The sequence below is a fragment of the Triturus cristatus genome, chromosome 7 (assembly GCF_964204655.1).
Source record: "Triturus cristatus chromosome 7, aTriCri1.1, whole genome shotgun sequence".
Classification (NCBI taxonomy): domain Eukaryota; kingdom Metazoa; phylum Chordata; class Amphibia; order Caudata; family Salamandridae; genus Triturus; species Triturus cristatus.
In genome coordinates, this window is record NC_140590.1 from 943,940,787 (window position 1) to 943,960,034 (window position 19,248).

Genomic DNA, 19,248 nt, shown 5'->3' on the forward strand with positions numbered 1-19,248 from the left:
CGCGTACGTTGCTGGCATCTTATTCACAGAGATGACGTCATCGGAACTACTTGGACGTGCCCACGCGTGCTGACGTCAGCTTTTTTTTTTTTCCCGCTCCAGCAAGCGCAGATCCGAGAGAGCAGTACTCTTAGTTAATATTAACTTTATTTCTGAGACTGGTTTCTCTTGCTTTGTCGAGTCCTGTAGGGACTGCCGTCGGAACAGGTCGGTGGCGGACCTGCATGACATGTGCCTCTTGTGCTTGGGGCACGCCCATGACCCCGAGACGTGCCCCGATTGGCGGGCCATGGTGCCGAAGTCTTTGCGGGAGCGTTCACGAAAGTTGTTGGAGGCCCAGCATTCGGTTCCGCGACGCTCTAGGTCCCGCTCCCGTGGGAGGTCGAGGGACAGGTCGCAGGGCCGACACCACCGTTCGTCGGAATCGGGGACAGGTAAGTCAGTTGATTCCATTTGACTTGCCTCCTGAGGTCTGTAATGTGATTCTTGCAGCCAGGCGTCCCTCAACTAAATCCGTGTACGCCTGTCGGTGGAACAAGTTTGTGGCATGGTGCACAGCGAAAGCTGTAGATCCCCATTCTGTGGTCCTATTGTTTCTTCTCTCTTTGGCCCGGCAGGGCTCTGCTCTGGGCACTATCAAGGGCTACCTTTCTGCTCTTTTAGCCTTTCTCAGGCTGCCTGATCAGCCCTCTCTTTTTAAGTCCCCTGTTGTCAATAGATTTCTCAAAGGCATTACTTACCTTTTCCCTCCTATTCCTTTTGTGATGCCTCAGTTGGACTTGAACCTGGTTCTCACATACTTAATGTGCGCTCCCTTTGAGCCTCTCCAGAACTGTCCTTTGCGGTTATTAACTTTGAAAACTGTCTTCCTGGTGGCCATCACCTCCGCTAGGCGTGTGAGTGACCTCCAGGCTCTTTCATGTAAACCTCCTTTCCTGGCGATTTATCCGGACAAGGTTGTACTTCGACCACGTCCCTCCTTTCTGCCGAAAGTAGTCACTGCCTTTTATCTCGGGCAAACTGTCACTCTTTCTTCCGCCTCCGCACCCTTCAAGAGAGGAAGAGAGGCTCCATCGTCTGGACCCAAAGCGTGCACTTTCATTCTATCTCAATCGCACACAACGGTTCAGGGTGGATGACCAGCTCTTTGTTGGCTACGTGAGCGCCAAGAAAGGCCGAGCTGTGCACAAGAGGACTAACTTCCAAGGGGTTGTCTTGTGCATTACTCTCTGGCTAAAAAGGAACCTCCAGTAGGGCTGCACGCCCATTCTACCAGGGCCACAGCAGCTACTACAGCATTGGGTCGCTGTGTCCCCCTGCAAGATATCTGTCAGGCAGCCACGTGGGCCACGCTGCATATTTTCACTAAGCACTATTGCCTTAAAAATCTGAAAGAAACACGTTAGTTAGATTCCTCACCTTAGAATATCCCCAGGCGTCAGACTGGATCCGGAAGATTTTTCGTCGGCAATACCCCTTGCGCGTCGCTAGGCGTCGTCTGCGGCTCCGCGTCCGTCGTCTGCGTCGTGCGCCGGAATGACGTCGTCGGAGTACTTAGACGCCGCCCTCGCGCACTGACGTCAGTTCTTCTTTTTTCCGCGCCAGTAAGCGTAGATCCGGGAGAGCTACCCCTTTAGTAATTTTTTGACTAACTTTTTCGATCCTTTTTGATCTTGTCTAGACTCCGGTGCTGGTAGGATGCCTGGTTTTAAAGCCTGTGCTGACTGTAGCCGCTTGATGTCGGTTACGGACCATCACCGCCGGTGCCTTTACTGCTTGGGCCTCGACCACGACGCGGAGTCGTGTTCGGACTGCAAGGCCCTGACCTCGAAGGCTAGACGGGAGTGGTCCCGTAAGCTTCTCGAGATTCGCCACTCGGCTCCGCGCCCCTCTCGATCCCGGTCCAGGAGGAGGTCCAAGGATCGGTCGCAGAGCCGCAGCCGACGTCATCATCGGTCGTCTGGATCCAAGTCTTCGGGTGAGTCTAAGCACTCCAAGAAGTCCAAGAGGCGACACCGCTCTTCGGACTCCCCTCGCCGGTCGTGCGACTCGGCCGAGGGTCAGGGTGGTTCCACCCGCGCAGCTCCGGCGGAGCCGCAGGCGCCGCGCAAGTCCCCATACCCACCGGTCACTGGGACTGACGCGACGCCGGCGGAAGTCAGTGCCTTCCTCTCGGCCATGAGGAGCCTGGCTCCGCCGTCGACGCCCGCTGGCGCGCCTTCGGGCCCCGCGGACCCGACTGGGCAACCTTGCCTGTCGGCGGCTCCGGCCTCGACGCCGCAAGCGCCCGAGGGACCCGTCCCCGCCGACGCCGGTCGACCTCGTCACGCCTCCTCCGCCGGCGTCGACACCGGTACCACCTCCGACGCCGACTCCGCTTGACGTCGAGCCCCGGTCCGGGCCCGGCGCCGATACGGCGTCTATGGACGCCGCGTTCGGTGCCGCTGGAGACACACTTTGTCTATCGCCCGGCTCCGATCCTTCCTCCTGCATACCAGGAATCGGATGATGGGGGCGACTGGGAGGGATCCGAGGATCCTATGGCCGCTCAGGCTCAACTGTCACAGGACTGGGCAGATGAACTGGGGGAGGCCAGTGGTCTGGATACCTCTCCGGACACTGGATTCATCTCTCCTCCGACTGTGGCTTCGGAGGAGGGTGCTACTTTCTCTGTGGTGCTGCGCAAGGCGGCCGCAGCCCTTGGGCTCGAGCTACCTGCCGTGGCTGTGAGGACTAACGTCCTCACAGAGGTGTTTCAGTCTGCAGCAAGCTCCACTGAGCCTCTGCTGCCATTCAATGAGGCCCTCACTGACGTTCTGCAGGGCACCTGGTCCAAGCCCTCCACAGTTCCTCCTGTGGATAGGAACGTTGCCAGGCGCTACCGCCCTGCTCCGGGCGACCCCAGTTTCCTGTCCCAACACCCTACCCCCGAGAGCCTGGTTATCCAGGCCTCTACCTCCCAATCCTCCTTCCCGACCGCTCCGCCGGACCGGGATTCCAAGAGGCTGGAACAGTTCGGCAAGAAGCTGTTCTCCTCCCTTAGCTTGGGTCTGCGGTCTTTGAACACCGCCTGCCTCTTGGACCGTTATTCCCAGTCTCTGTGGGATACGGTGGAGGACGTGCTGCCCCTGTGTCCGGAGGAGGTCCAGACACGACTTACCCAGGCTCTGGCCGATGGGAGGGATGCAGCACGACATGCTATCCGATGTGGGCTTGACACTACGGACTCGCTGGGTAGGGCGATTTCTACCTCAGTGGCGCTTAGACGTCACGCCTGGCTGTGGTCCACGTCCTTTTCGTGCGATGTCCAGAGCACCCTCATGGACATGCCTTTGATGGCACTTGCCTTTTCGGCGAGAAAGCGGACAGTGCGCTGAATCGCTTTAAGGACTCCCGGGCTACGGCCAAGTCCTTGGGCCTCTCGGCCCCGCGGTCGCAAACTTCCGCCTTTCGTGGCCAAGGAAGGGGTGCCTCCTCACGTGCGCCTAGCCACCAGCCGCAGAACCAACCTGCGCGCGGTCGCGGACGTGGTTTCCGCCGAGGCGGTTCTGGAGGACGACGCGGTCAGCCCACATCCACCCCGGCAGCATCCGCCTCAAAGCCTTCCTAGTCCGAGCTTTCAGGCCCATTCCACGCCAGTGGGCGGCAGAGTTCGCCATCACCTGCTCCACTGGCGGTCCATCACATCGGACAGGTGGGTGCTGCAAATCATCCGAAGGGGCTACTCCCTCCCCTTCGAGACGACCCCTCCAGCCATGCCACCGCAGCACCACCGTATCTTGGGGGATCATTTGAATCTTCTCCACGAGGAAGTTTCGGCCCTCTTGGCCAAGGGGGCCGTCGAGCGCGTTCCGAGCCCAGAAGTAGGTCGTGGTTGTTATTCCCACTACTTTCTGGTTCCCAAGAAGGGCAAAGGGGGCCTACGCCCTATCTTGGACCTCCGGAACGTCAATGCCTTTCTCCGGAAGGAAAGGTTCAAGATGTTAACTTTGGCTCAGGTTCTAGCTGCCCTAGACCCTGGAGACTGGATGGTAGCGTTGGACTTGCAGGACGCATATTTCCACATCCCCGTCCTGCCGGCCCACCGGCGTTACCTGCGGTTCACGGTGGGCCAAGAGCACTTTCAGTTTACCGTGCTCCCCTTCGGCCTCACCAGTGCCCCTCGGGTGTTCACGAAAGTGATAGCGGTGGTCGCAGCTCATCTGCGCAGATCAGGGGTTCCAGTCTTCCCCTATCTCGACGACTGGTTGTTGAAGGCGTGCTCGCCCCAGACAGTCGTCTCCCACCTCCAGACTACGGCGGATCTCCTGCATTTGCTGGGATTTTCCATCAACGTGCCGAAGTCACACTTGAGTCCCTCTCAGGAGCTCCTCTTCATCGGAGCGGTTCTCGATTCGGCGCAGTTCCGGGTCTATCCGCCGGAACAGCGGGTCCGGGATATTCAGGCCCTGATTTCCATCTTTCTGCCTCTATCCTGGGTTTCGGTCAGGCTAGTGTTGCGGCTTCTGGGGCTGATGGCCTCCTGCAGCCTACTAGTGCATCACGCCAGGCGGCGCATGTGGGCTCTGCAGTGGGACCTGAAGTTTCAGTGGGCCCAGTATCACGGCAACCTGTCCGACCATGTCTTGATCTCGGAGGGCACTACACGGCAGTTGCAGTGGTGGCTCACGGCCCGCGATTGGGTCAAGGGCTAGAGCCTCTCACTTTCCCCAACCGGAGCATGTCGTAGTGACGGATGCGTCCCTCCTGGGATGGGGTGGCCATATGGGAGAGGCGGAGATCAGAGGCCTCTGGTCTCTAGCGGAGTCTCGTCTCCACATCAACCTGTTGGAGTTGAGAGCGATCTGACTTGCACTGAAAGCCATCCTTCCCTCTGTCAGGGGAAGTGTCGTGCAGGTGTTCACAGACAACACCACCGCCATGTGGTATTGCAACAAACAGGGCGGGGTGGGGTCGTGGGCCCTTTGTCAGGAGGCTCTGCGCCTCTGGACGTGGCTGGAACACCAGGGCGTCACCCTAGTGGTTCAACATCTGGCGGGCTCTCTGAACGCCAGAGCAGATGAACTCCGCCGCTGGTGCATGATGGATCACGAATGGCGTCTGAACTCCGAAGTGGCGCAAGGTCTCTTTCAGCAGTGGGGAGAGCCTTGGTTAGATCTATTCGCCACCGAAGAGAACGCGCAATGTCAGCAGTTCTGCGCGTTGGAATTTCCAAGGCGGCACTCGCTCGGTGACGCTTTTCGTCACGAGTGGAGTTGCGGTCTGTTGTACGCCTTTCCGCCTATACCACTTCTGCCCAGAGTGCTGAAGAAGATCAGGCACGACCGGGCCCAAGTCATCTTGGTGGCTCCGGATTGGGCACGAAGGTACTGGTATCCCGAGCTACTCAGTATGTTGACCGATCCTCCGATACGTCTGCCCCTTCGGGAGGATCTTCTGTCGCAGCAGCAGGGGACGGTCCTCCACCCGAACCTGTCCAGCCTCCACCTCCATGCGTGGAGATTGAGCGGCGGCAGTTGGTGCCATTTGACTTGCCTCCTGAAGTCTGTGATATCATTCTGGCAGCCAGGCGTCCCTCCACAAAGACGGTATACGCCTGCCGGTGGAACAAATTTGTGGCATGGTGCACAGCAAAGGCTGTGGATCCCCTTTCCGCCCCTCTTTCTGAGGTTCTCCTCTTTCTTCTTTCTTTGGCCCGGCAGGGCTCTGCCCTGGGCACCTTGAAAGGTTCTCTTGCTGCCATCTCTGCCTTCTTGCGGCTTCCTGATCAGTCTTCTCTTTTCAAGTCCCCTGTAGTTACACGCTTTCTAAAAGGCATTACTCGCACGTTACCTCCTGTCCCTTTTGTAATGCCTCAGTGGGACTTGAATCTTGTTCTCACATTTCTAATGTGCGCTCCCTTTGAGCCTCTTCATAATTGTCCTCTTCGTCTGCTGACGCTTAAGACTGCTTTTGTGGTAGCCATCACCTCGGCTAGACGGGCGAGTGAGCTCCAGGCTTTATCTTCAAAGCCTCCTTTTCTCTCTGTTCATCCGGACAAGGTTGTCCTTCGGCCTCGTCCCTCCTTTCTTCCGAAAGTGGTGACCCCCTTTCATCTTGGGCAGTCTGTCACCTTGCCCACCTTCTTTCCGCCTCCGCATCCTTCCAAAGAGGAAGAGAGGCTCCACCGTCTGGACCCAAAACGTGCGCTCTCCTTTTATCTGGACCGCACAAAGCAGTTCCGGGTGGACGACCAACTTTTCGTTGGATACGTGGGTGCTAAGAAGGGGAAAGCTGTGCACAAACGGACCATCTCTCGGTGGGTCGTTTTGTGCATCAAAATTTGTTATTCCTTGGCAAAGGACCCTCCTGTTGGGCTGCGCGCCCATTCTACTCGGGGCACAGCGGCTACTTCTGCTTTGGGACGGGGTGTCCCTTTGCAGGACATCTGTCAGGCGGCAACGTGGGCTTCGCTACACACGTTTGCCAGGCATTATTGCCTTGACAGCCAAGTCTGGAGGGATGGCTTCTTTGGCCGTTCTGTCCTCCAGGACTTTCTGGTGTGATCTTGGTTCGCAGACCCACCACCGGGGATGGTATTGCTTGGGTATCTATTCTAAGGTGAGGAATCTAACTAACGTGTTTCTTTCAGATGAACAAGTTACTTACCTTCGGTAACGATGTATCTGTAAAACATTAGTTAGTTAGATTCCTCACCGACCCACCCATCCTCCCCGTTCGGCGAACTGACATCTAGGGTTAAGGTTATCCTTTTCAGGCCCCTAGATTTTATTTTTGGCACCAGTGTCGGTCTTTGCATGGCTCTGCGTTCCTGGCGCGGAAAGCTATGTACAAGAACTGACGTCAGCGCGTGAGGGCGGCGTTTAAGTACTCCGTCATTCCGGCGCACGACGCCGACGACGGACGCTGAGCCGCAGACGACGCCTAGCGACGCGCAAGGGGTATTGCTGATGAAAAATCTTCTGGATCCAGTCTGACGCCTGGGGATATTCTAAGGTGAGGAATCTAACTAACTAATGTTTCTTACAGATACATCGTTACCGAAGGTAAGTAACTTGTTCGTCAAGTCCGGAGAGACGGCTTCTTTGGCCGGTCGGTTCTCCGTGACTTTCTGGTGTGATTTCACTTCGCAGACCTTCCACCGGGGTTGGTATTGCTTGGGTATGTATTTTAAGGTAAGGAACCTATCACTAACGTGTCTCTTTCAGATGCGCAAGTTACTTGTGTAACGATATATCTGTAAGAGACATTAGTTAGTGATAGATTCCTTACTGCCCGCCCATCCTCCCCGTTCTGCGAACTGTTCTCTAGGGTTCAGGTCATCCCTTTCAGGGCCCTAGCTCTATTGCACCAGTAGTCTGTCTCTGGCATGGCTCTGGGTTCCTGGCGCGGAAAGTAGTGTACAGAACTGACGTCCGCGCGCATGGGTGCGTTTAAGTAGCTCCGATGACGTCATCTCGGCGAATATATGATGCCAGCGACGTACGCGGAGCTGCACAACGCCTACCAATGCGCTGGGGTACTGCTGACAAACTTTCCGGATCTAGTCTGACGCCTGGGGATATTCTAAGGTAAGGAATCTATCACTAACTAATGTCTCTTACAGATGTATCGTTCCACAAGTAAGTACCTTTTGCGTCATGGCAGTCTGCCATTTCCCCTACAGATCACAAGTCCTAAAGCGGGCCATTGTGTAGCAATGTTCTGCTACTTATTGCCCCAGTGAAAATGTAACGATTCGGGTTCACAGACTTGCAAGACTTTCCTGATACCCTCTGATTCAATTGAAGATTCACCCCAGACTCCTATCCAGATCAAACTGCCAGATTTATCATGACTTGAGGTAGATCAACCTGACCGCATTGTTTCTCACCGCTTAGATTTTGGCCACTTTGAAATTTCCTAGATTGCTAGGAGATACTGGCACAAGCATAATTTGAGCTGCAATTACCTCTTTAACAGGAAAGTGAAAACTCTTCTGTGTACGGTGAAAGAGTAAAGGCTTCTTCCCATTGAGATGCCACCACACCAAGAACTGCCATACCTGCTATACTTGGCCCAAGAAGGTCTCCAATATTCTTCACTCATCTGGCCGTGATATCAAAATTTAGACAAAGTATGTAATTTATTCCCCAGAGAATCATCAAGCAGTTCATCAAAGGACACTTTAGAGCCTTCCCTCCTGTTAAGTACCACCCCAAGTGCCCTTTTCCCAGTCCCCCTCCCCCAGTGCTGTGGAGTTGACCATGGTTCTATGGCTGCTGTGGCTGTCTTCTTTTGAGCCGAAGCATGAGGCACACCTCTTATACCGCTCATGGGAAATAAATCGGTCTCCACAAGGATACTAGGAGAGCTTCAAGTTTTCACAATAAAGGAAACTTACATTCACTTTAAAAATTACCTTGCACACCCATACCAAGTTGACTCCAAATTTTCCCTCAGGCTTTCATTTCAACAGGTCTGTTATTCTTTACCCTTTTTATTTTTCAAAATTCAATAACCTCAGGAGAAAAGAGTTTGACATTCACTGGAGGTGTGCAGGTGCATCAAGTTTTAATTTCCAACCTTAATGCATTAGTAAGAGAACGTACGTTTCTATACATATCTAAAATTCTTCCAGTCCATAATATTATTTAGGAAGCCTTCCATCTTAAGTTATTTATTTATTCTGATGGGTCTGGAATTGCAAAATGCAGTTCTGGTTATTCTGTTGGACCTTGGCATGCTTATCACAATTAATTGTATGGTACCTGAGTTGAAACAACAATTGTATTCCCTATTTTGTTCTTAACTAATCTGTCTGTTTTTCAGTGAGTGATAACTTTTACCATGTTAAACCCTTGGTTAATGTCATTTATGAACCATGAAAAGTGCTTGCTCTGCTCTCCGAGCATCCAAAAAGTACATATATTTTGCCTTCACTTTTTTTATCTGTTGCCTGTAATTGTGTGTGTGCTTTCTGTCGCCTTTAATTGTGTGTGCAATATTCATTCTGACCGTAATGGGGTTTTAAGCTGACCTGATTAAGTTCTATATATTTGCTGTACTACTTGTGAGACATGGATACTTCAAGCTTTTCATCTTCATAAGTGGTGCACTTGATGAGGCGAAAGGTACTACACCTGACTTCCAAATGTTTTAGTTGGCAATCCAGTATTTGAGTTACTGTCCTGTTAACTTCTCTCTTGTTGAACTGTTGATAATTAATTGAATTGGTATTCAGCTGTACAGTTGTGGGTTATTGTTTCATAAAACAGAAAAACACGATGGATGCGCGTTGTTTTTATTTCCCTCTGTGCTAAATAACCAAAAAATGTAATGATGATTGAAACGGTCCCTTTATTCTTTTGGAGCTTTTGTAAATGTGCTCAATGTTTGTTTGCACCTATAGCTGGAAAGCCATGCAGTGATTTGGAAAAGCAGCTTATACTTGTAGCTAATGCTCATATGCATTGGGATCCTGAGTACTCCGATGTGAAATTGGTGCAGACCATGATGTTCCTATCAGAAGTAAAGAACATCGTTGATGAAGCCTCTCGCAGACTCAAGCCTGGTGGATCAGGAGAAGCCGGTGGAACCATTCCGCTTGTGCTCTGTGCAGATCTTAATTCTCTGCCAGACTCTGGTAAGGACTGTAATAGAAGCAGCATCTCTTTTCTAGTTAATCCACTAGAGCAGTGAATGGGGCAGATTTTAGTTACAACAATGACATATTTTTTTTTTTTTAAAACACCGATTCCTATAACTTCAAAGTTGTCTTCCAGTGGCAAGTATAACCTTACTTAAATTAAATTTCCAGTGCAGGATTGTCTTACATTAAATGCTCTCAAATTTAAAGCTCTACAATTTGGTCACTAATCTCTTAAAAACTCTGTTGCTTTCCTAAGACAAGTGAGTGGATGCAAGTGATTGTATGTCTTGTCATTGAGTATTTCTTGGTTCACAGGCTCCCTCCTCTCCATGGAATGTCGGTTGAAGGCGAAGTCTTCATTGAACAAACAGTCCTTCTCGTGGGACCATTGGAAAAAGCCATTCCCTGACGCTAGTCTCTTCCTTATCATTCAAGTCTATTATAGTTCTCAAAAAGATGACGCCAAAGTGCCCAACTCAATCAGGTGACTAGTATCAGGTTGAGGTCTTTCAGTAGGCCGTATTGGTCATTTTCAATTGATGGTCTGATGCCCTTTGGGCCATTCTCCAGGGTTAGGGGCATCCCTGCGTGATTTACAATTCCAGTTGCTCTGAACTCTACCAACTTTTAGTGGCTCCCAAAGTTCTGGGTGATTCTTTTTCAGATGAAGAACCTGCCTTTCTTTTTGTGAACCTTTGTGCTTTCAGCACGCTCTGACCCCGTCACTGGTGCTGTCCTCAAAACTGATTTTAGCTCGGCGTTGAAGTCTGGAGATATTTGAGCGGCCAATGAAAAAAGTGTATTCATTCTTTAATGCCTGTTAGGCACTCTCCTAGGGTCCATAGATTTGGCTAGATGATGCAACCTTTCGGATCAAATCCCGATACCCTGGTAATACCTAACCAAGGCTATGGATGCATAGAGAAAGATGACTAGGAAGCTACGAGTAATACATATGCTGTCCATTACTTAGACCTACAAAATGAAAGTGGTCTTCACACGCCTCCAGATGGTAGACATTTCTTACCCTTTAGAATCAAGGTCTGTTAATTTACCTCAGTTGTCTGAAAAGCAGCGGAATCACTGGAATTACTTCTGAAAGTCCAGTTACTTAACTGAAATTCCACAGCTGTCCTCAGTAGTTTTAGAACCCCTGACTTTTAATGAGCTAGTACTGGCTGTCTGGAAGAAACCCTTTTTGTGCCCGACAGTTAACAAATTAATCGCACAACTTCACAGGCTACACCTTCAGACCCAAACCTCTCGTCATCTCATCCTTCACTTGAGTTTAGATGTTTATACCAAATCTGCCAATTGAGTCCCAGTACTTTCTCTACAGGTAGGTCCTGCAGATAGTTTGCATAGGGGGGTTACTTTCTCATTCCCTTCTTCCCACCGCACCTTACACTTTCTGCATGGTTGCTATTCTCGCTTCTTTTTGGTGCACAAAAACGATGGAGGCCTCTGCCCTATATTAGACCTGCACCCCCTCGACACCTTCCTCTGAAAGGAGAATTTTAAAATGCTCAACCTGGCCCAGGTCTTGTCTGCCGTTGACCCCGAAAACTTGATGGTGTTGGACCCACAGAATGCAGCCTGTTTTCATATTCCAGTCCAGCCTGCCCATTGGCGCTACCTGCATTTTTGTGTGAAATGGGAGCATTTCCAATGCGCTGTGCTCCCCATTAGTCTTACCAGTGCCTCTCTGTTGTGTTCATAAGTGATGGCTGTGGTGGCAGCTCATCTTTTGAAGGTGTGGGGTACCAGTCTTCCCCCTACCTCGACAACTGGCCTCGGCAGTCGTCTGCCACCTCCAGTCTACAGCAAACCTCCTGTCATCTATGGGGTGCACTTTTAACCTGCCAAAGTAATAGCTGGCTCCCTCTCAGACGCTCCTTCATCAGAGCCATTCTGGACATGGTTTGGTCTCGTACCTTTTCCGCAGGAAGGGGAGTCTGACATTCAGGCTATGACCATCTTTCAACCTTGTTCCTGAATTTATGGCAATGGAAGGGGGTCCAGGCGCGTCAGCCCTATCCCAGCCACTGACCTATGCAGACTTCCCAAGCCGTGCAGGGACGTGGACACAGTACATTCTGACCCAGGAATGGAGGTCAGAAGTAGTCTGCCACCCTACCCCCGGCAGCCACAGCCTCCAAGCACTCCTAGTCTGAATCTGCAAGACCACTCTCCTCCAGCTGGCTGGAGAATCCATCCCTCCTCCCCCCCCCCCCCCCCCCCCCCCCTCCCCCTCTGCCGCAGTGGTAGTTGCCGAACTGCGATTGAGTCAATGGCAGACCTCTCTCCCTTCCCCAACCAGATCTGTCGTGACGGATGCGTCCCTTCTGGGATGGGGGCGGCCATTTGGGAGAGGTGGAGATCAGGGGACACTGGTCTCTGGCAGAGTCGGGCTCCACATAAATTTGTTGGAGCTTGGAGCGATTCTATTGGTATTGAAAGCATTTCTTCCCTCTGTCAAGGGGAAGCTAGTGCCGTTCATGGACAACACCCACCACCATGTAGCACTGCAACAAGCAGGGCAGGTGGGGTTGTTGGCCCTTAGTCGAGAGGCCCTGCGTCTTTGGACATGGCTCGAACAGCAGGGCATAACGCTGGTGGTTCAACACCTGGCAGGTTCTCTGAATGCCAGGGCGGACAAACTCAGCTGTCGATGCCTAGCGGATCACGAATGGCGTCTCCAGTCGGACGTGGCACAAGGACTCCAGCAGTGAGTAGAACCTTGGTTAGTTTTGTTTAACTCTGGAGCAACCAGACCCTAGACATTCTTGTGGCTCCAGACTGGGCAAGGAGAGTGATGTACAGAGATTCTGAAGATGTGCTTCGATCCTCCGATCAGGCTGCCCATTCGGAAGGATCTTCTGTTGCAGCAGCAGGGGAGGGTTCTGCACCCGAACCTCTCAACTCTGCACCTCCATGCTTGGAGCTTGAGCGGCGGCAGTTGATAGCTTTTGACCTTCCTCCTGAAGTATGTAACGTTATTTTGGCGCCCAGGTTGCCCTCCAGTAAAATGGTATACACCTGCCGTTGGCAGAAATTTGTATTATACTGTACAGAAAGGTCTATTGACCCTCTTTCTGCTTCTCTTTCCACTGTTCTTTTATTCATTCTGACCCTTGCCCAGCAGGGCTCTGCCTTGGAACTCAAGTGTTAACTTTCTGCTCAGTCTGCTTTTTTGCGGCTGCCAAACCAGCCTTGTCTCTTTAAGTCTCCTATTGTACATAGATTTCTAAAAGGGCTGGCTCACTTGTTTCCACCCACGCCCTTTGTTATGCCACAGTGGGACCTTAATTTGGTCCTCATCTACTTAACGTGTGCTCCCTTCGAGCCTTTACATAACTGTCCCCTCCGGCTATTAACCATCAAAACCTCCTTTTTAGTGGCGATTTACATATGCCCAGAGTATTAGTGAGTGGCAGGCGTCTTCTTTCATGCCCCGCCATCTGATGTCTTTGACAGAAAAAGTGATGCTTCGCACCTGGGCTTCCTTTTTACCAAAGGTCGTGTCCCCATTCCATCTGGTTCAATCCATCAAGTTGCCCGCCTTCTTTGCTCTCCCGCATCCCTCTAAAGAGGAGGAGCGTCTTCACCGACTGGCCACACGAGTTCTGGGTGTATGACCAACTCTTTGTGGGGTATATGGTAGCAAAGAAAGGAAGGGCAGTTCAGAAAAGGACCATCTCTCGCTGGGTCGTTTTCTGCATTAAAATCTGCTATGCCCTGGCAAAGAAGCAGCCCCTCTGAGGGATTAAGGGCCTATTCCACCAGGGGAAAGGCTGCGACTACTGCCCTGGATCGGGGTGTCCAAATCCTGGACCTCTATCAAACAGCAATGTGGGCATCTTTGCACACGTTTGCAAAACACTTTTGCCTGGACAGTCTGGTCCGCAGAGATGGGCATTTTGCCCACTCTGTCCTGCAGGACTTTCTAGTTTAAGGTATTGGTCCGCAGCCCAGCGCTGGGATGGTATGGCTTGGGTATCTAATTCAAAGGTAAGGAATCTGCAGCTAGTATTTTCTATCAGATGAACAAGTTACTTACCTTCGGTAATGCATTATCTGGTAGAGACTCTATCTAGCTGCAGATTCCTTACAGCCCCACCCATGCCTCCCTGCTTTGCGGACTAATGTTGTAGGGGTAGGGTGTGAGAAAGTGCCATCTTTCTTGCATGGTATGCCCCCACTTTTTGCTGAATTGCTGAATGTACTTTGACTGAGTGTACCCTGGACTCCTGCCAATCAGGTGCCCAGGGCCTATGTTCCTTCCCTAAAACACACAAACTCCCAATTGGCAAACCCTGGCCACATGTCAGCCCCTGGTAAATGGTACCCTAGGTACCCAGGGCCTTGTGACCAGGGATGGCCTCTAAGGGCTGCAGCACTCATTGTGCCACCCTTAGAGGCCCTGTACCCTTACACACACACACACTGCCTTTGCAGGCTGGGTGTCTGGGTGCAGGACAAAACAAAGAGTCGACATGGCACACATCTCTGTGTACCATGCCCATCACCTACACTGCCAAGGCATATATCGGCCACCCCTCTGGCTGGGTGCCTTATGCCAATGGTGTGGGCGCAGGAGCCCTGTGCCCCTACAGTACCGAGGTCCATTCCTGGGCACTGTAAGTGCAGTGCTGCCATTTAAGAGTACATGGCGCTGAGAGCTCGTCAAACACGAACTCCACAGCACCCTAATGGCAACACTGAAGACTGGGAAGTTTGGTATCAAACTTCTCAGCACATTAAACCCACACTGATGCCAGAGGGCATCTTAGAGATTCCCCCTTACAACTAACCTACAATCCACGTCTGCTCTGAGGCTGCCCAGGCTGCCACACAGCAGACACGTTGCTGGACCCCTGGGTGGGAGAGCCCCTGCTCTCCTGGGCCTGCAACAATGCAAATCCGGGGCGAGGTGATCAATCTCCTCCCCCCAGGATGAGCAAAGGGAAGCTTCAAAGGCATGCCGCCTCTGTGAGCTTCCCCAGGCCACTGCAACCCCCCACTCTGGTGGGAAGCTTGGCCGGAAACCCCAAACAAGGACAGGGGATGTGCCAGCCTGCCCACCCCACCCCTCAGGTGGGGGAGGCGAGGTGAAGCACATCTCCGGGCTCTCGCCATCTTGAAGATGGGAAGCCCTGCCCAATCAGGACTAGGCTCCTGCCCCCCTCCCACAGGAGAGAGGCAGGATAGGGGGTGTACCCACCCCAGGACAGGGACCCATTGGCCCCTGCCCTTCACCTACCTGTAACGCCCCTAAATCTAGTATTTAGGGGCACCCTGAACCTGCCTTCCCCAGATTCCAGATTCAAAACTACAAGAAGAGCAAGAAGATCAAAGACCTGCCCTGCAGCTGCTAAAAAGAGGAAGACACCAACCACTTTGGCCCCAGCCCTACCGGCCTGTCGACCCTCGAACCTGCTCCTGCTCCAGCGCGGCGTCTCTCGTGGCCAGCAACCTCACCAACCCCGGAGGACCTGGCTACCTTTTGGCTCTAAGCCCCTGGGACTCCCATGAGTAGAGGCTCTACTCGAAACCTATCTCTAACCCCTGGCAGCAGCCCGGAACCGCGAACCCAGCACACTCTGCACCAGCCGAGCCTGGCCAGTGCTGGAGTGAACAAAGACCCTGAGGATGACCCCACGGCGACTGTGACCCCGAGTCCGGCACCCAAGGACCTCCCTCGACATTCCTGAAGAAGCCTGCAGCCTCAGAACCAGGTGCCCCCCCAACCGCGATCAACTGAGGGTAAGATTTCCCGACAACTAAAGGCACCCCTGCACGCGGCGCCCCACGGCCCCCTGTGTCCATCCCCGGGGTACCTACCTATCCTCCAACTACCCAACTTACCTCTCGAAGTGGTGGTGGCACCTGAAGAGTTCTCGTCCCTGAGCTTGCAGTCTTTTTCCTAACCGGAGATTTCCCATTGACATCCATTGAGCGCGCAAAGGCTCAAAAGCACTCTGCACCCAGCCGCCCGAGTGGCCCTGGCAGTGAAAACTCTACTCCTTTTTACTTCCCCACTTGCCCTGAGTAAGTGACCAGGTGCCCAGCTCCCACAGCCGTGTGGCTTGCCAGTCAGCAGCCACCAAACAAGGCCCCCCTATCCCTCATAGGATAACATTGGGCCTAACTCTCTCTGCACCCGGCCGCCCTAGAGCCGCTGAGGGTGAACCAACTGTACCTACTAAGTGTCGATTTCTGCAATCTTTAAATATTCTTCAAAAATCGTATAATATGTAGGAAGCTGGCTCTGTATACACTACACCAAAGTGAGGTATTGTGTGCACAGTCCAGTGGATCCCCAAAGGTAGGCAGAGGTAAAGTTAGATAGCACCTCACTCTCTATTTGTGGTAGTGTGGTCGAGCAGTAAGGCAGGATCAGAGGACAGTGTTAAGCATTTGTTCTGCACACTCAGCAAATGAATTCACACACTCAAAGACTGAACTTCAGACCAATTGTTTTTGTATAAAAATATTCTTTTAGTTATTTTATTTTCCAGAACCAAGCAAGCCTTGCACAGGTAAGTTGATAAATGTTTTGCAGTAAAAATACAGTTTGAAATGCATTTGTAAATGTACTTTGAAATGGTTACAGTTTGAATTACTGATTATGCAATACTGTGAAATGCTGTACATATACTTTTGTATCGATTTTGTAATGAGAATTACAGGTAAGTTACTTTTACGTTACTTTTGAGATTACTTTTTCTAGTCAGTGTGATATGCCTAGATATCACACTGGGACATTTCCTAGAGAAAATGAAAGTAAAGTCAGTTTTGCACAATTGTTATTTTTCAGGTTTTCATGCAAATCCACTCCACAAAACTTTTCAGAGAAAAACAGTCAATAGGTTCCTATGGAGAGAAATTAAGTTAACGGTTACCAGGTAAGTAATCGGTCTTTGGAGTTGAGCTTCTGGGGTTAGAACAAGGGTTCCCCCAGGGTCAAGGATGCACTCTATTTACACCCTCAGCGGCACTAGGGCGGCTGGGTGCAGAGTGCTGAGGCCCAATGTCATCCAATGGATGATAGGGTGCCTCCGGTTGGAGGCTGCTGGCTAGCAGGCCACTCGTCTGTGGGAGCAAAGCTCCTGGACTTAAGCTCAGGGTAAATGGGGAAACAAAGTAGCACCAAAGGTGCACCCTCAACTGCACTAGGGCAGCCGGGTGCAGAGTGCTGTTTCGATGCCGGCTCCCTGTTGGTTTCAATTAGGAACCTCCGGTATGCAAAGGCACTGCAGGCTCTGGGACGAAGGTCTTCTGGGTGCAACCACTACTTTGAGAGGTAAGTTGGGAAGTTAGGGGTTGGGTAGGCATAGTCTGTTTGGGCACACAAGGCCATGGGATGTCTGGTGCACGGGTGCCTTTTGGGGACGTATCTTCTTACCAGCTCCTGGGGGGGGGGGGAGGGGGGTTTGGGACCTTCTGGATTTAGGCTGCAGGTGTCGGCTGGAGGCAGGTCAGGGATCACCTAATCTCTGGTCAGGATCGTCGGGGTGACCTCCCCGTGGTGTTTGCCCACTCGAACTCAGGCCGTGGACGGCGGGTGCAGAGTGGGGCGGATCTGCGGTGTCCGGCTGGAGCCAGAGGTTGCAGATGAACAAGTCTCATGTTCACGGGAGACAATCTTTGTAGTTGAAGGCAGGCAGGTCCTCCGGGGGTTTTCGAGGTTGCTGGCTGCAGGACACACTAGGATTTCGCAGGAGAAGGTTCAAGGAGGAGACAGGCCGGTAGACCTGGGGCCAAGTCAGTGGGTGTCTTCCTCTAGTTAGCTGCTGCGCGGCTGTTCGGTACTCCTTCTTGCAGGTTCTTGTCTGCGGAAGAAAGGTTCAGGGGTGCCCTTAAATACTAGATTTAGGGGTGTTACAGGTAGGTAAAAGGTTTGGGCTAAAGGGTCACTTTCCAGGGGTGGGTACACCCCCTATTATGCCACCCTCCAGTGGGAGGGGGGCATGAGCCTGTCCTTGGTTGGCTGAGTCCCTCCATCTTCCAGATGGGGTGGACTGAGAGTTGTGCTTCATCTCGCCTCCCCCACCTGAGGGGTGGAGTTGGCAGAGGGGGGCACACCTCTCTTCCTCACTTGTTTTTCCCGCCAATTCTTCTGCCCAAAGTGGGGGTCGGAACCAGTGAGGGCCAGTTGCTCTCAGCATCAAGTGGCCTGGAGAAGCTCATAAAAGGCGGCAAGCCTTTGAAGCTTCCCCTTCATGAACCCTGCCCATCCTGGGGAAGGAGGCTTGGCCCCTCATTCCGTGATGTGCATTGTTTCAGGCCACAGAGAGCAGCAGGCACTCGACCCAGAGGTCCAGAAACAAGTCTGGTGGTGGCAGCTGAAAGCAGCCACTCAGCCTGGACACTAGTGGTAGGTTAGTATTCAGGGGGCAGCTCTAAGATGCCCTCTGTGTGCATTTTTCATTAAATGCCGCACTGGCATCAGTGTGGGTTTAATGTGCTGAGAAGTTTGATACCAAACTTCTCAGTTTTCAGTGTAGCCATTCTGGTGCTGTGGAGTTCGTAATGACAAACTCATAGCACTATATACTCTTAATGGCTGCACAGATCTTACAATGTCTAAGAATGGACTTCGACAGTGTAGGGGCACAGGGCTCATGCACTCTTCACTTTGTTCTGCACCAAAGCACGCAGCCTGCAAAGGCAGTGTGTGAGTGTAATGTTATAGGACCTCTAAGGGTGGCACAATAGGTGATGCAGCCCTTAGAGGCCTTCTCTGGTCACACTGCCCTGGGTACCTGTGGTACCATTTACCAGGGGCTGACCTGTGGCCAGAGATGCCAATTGGGTTTAGGCTTCAATGCAGTTTTGGGGAAAGAAAATAGGCCCTGGGTACCCGATTAGCAGGAGCCCAGGGCACACTCAGTCAGAGCACATCAGCAGTTAAGCAAAAAGTGGGGGCAGCCATACAGAAAGAGGGCACTTTCTCACAGGGGGTGAGTCCTGAAACAATACACAGTCTAAGGGTGGGTACTAGTGCAAAAACTTGGATCCCACAAAGGCTTTGTGCTTTTGATTGTAAGACCAATGGGCACCGAACTGGAGACCTTAGCTGTCCCAACAAAAATAATTCCTCTACACCTGCAGTAAATGCAGTGGTAAGTCTTCAGATGGGATCCCAGGTGATCACTGGCCATGTCTGAGAGCTCACTGAAGCAGCTTTAGTCTCCGAGGGTGAGGTGGATGTGGAGGCCCTGGCTGCCTGGCCCAGTAATCAGGAGAAGTACAGACAACAGCCACATATAAATGGGATCAGAGTTGAAGCACTGAGTGATACAGGTGCAAGTCTCACTATGGTGACTGAGGAACTGATATCCCCAGGACAATACCTGACTGGTGAGACCTTCACAGTCCTCCGTGTTGATAATCAGGCTATGTTACATCTCATGGCAGTGGTGCCCTTAGAGTGGGGAGCGGGTGATGGTATCCTGTGCTATTCCTGTTACATGTGTGCTAGGCAATGATCTGGTGTCCTCTGCATACATGTGATTTCCAATTAAAAGAATTCTGCCAACTTGTTGCAGAACTCTTGTGAGCCCTCTATTTCCGAGGGGACTGGAGGAGTTGAGAGCTGGTGAATAACTTTA

General features: G+C 52.1%; 1 protein-coding gene across 4 annotated transcripts in view; it reads left to right on the forward strand.

Moving 5' to 3' along the window:
- The window catches only part of CNOT6 (CCR4-NOT transcription complex subunit 6), a 355,968-nt gene that overhangs the window by 226,531 nt on the left and 110,189 nt on the right, over nt 1-19,248 (forward strand). For all 4 annotated transcript variants that reach the window (XM_085617934.1, XM_085617932.1, XM_085617935.1 and 1 more), the window contains exon 10: nt 9,392-9,625. In XM_085617934.1, the coding sequence (XP_085474060.1) occupies nt 9,392-9,625 (234 nt within the window). The remainder of the gene's footprint in view (nt 1-9,391; nt 9,626-19,248) is intronic.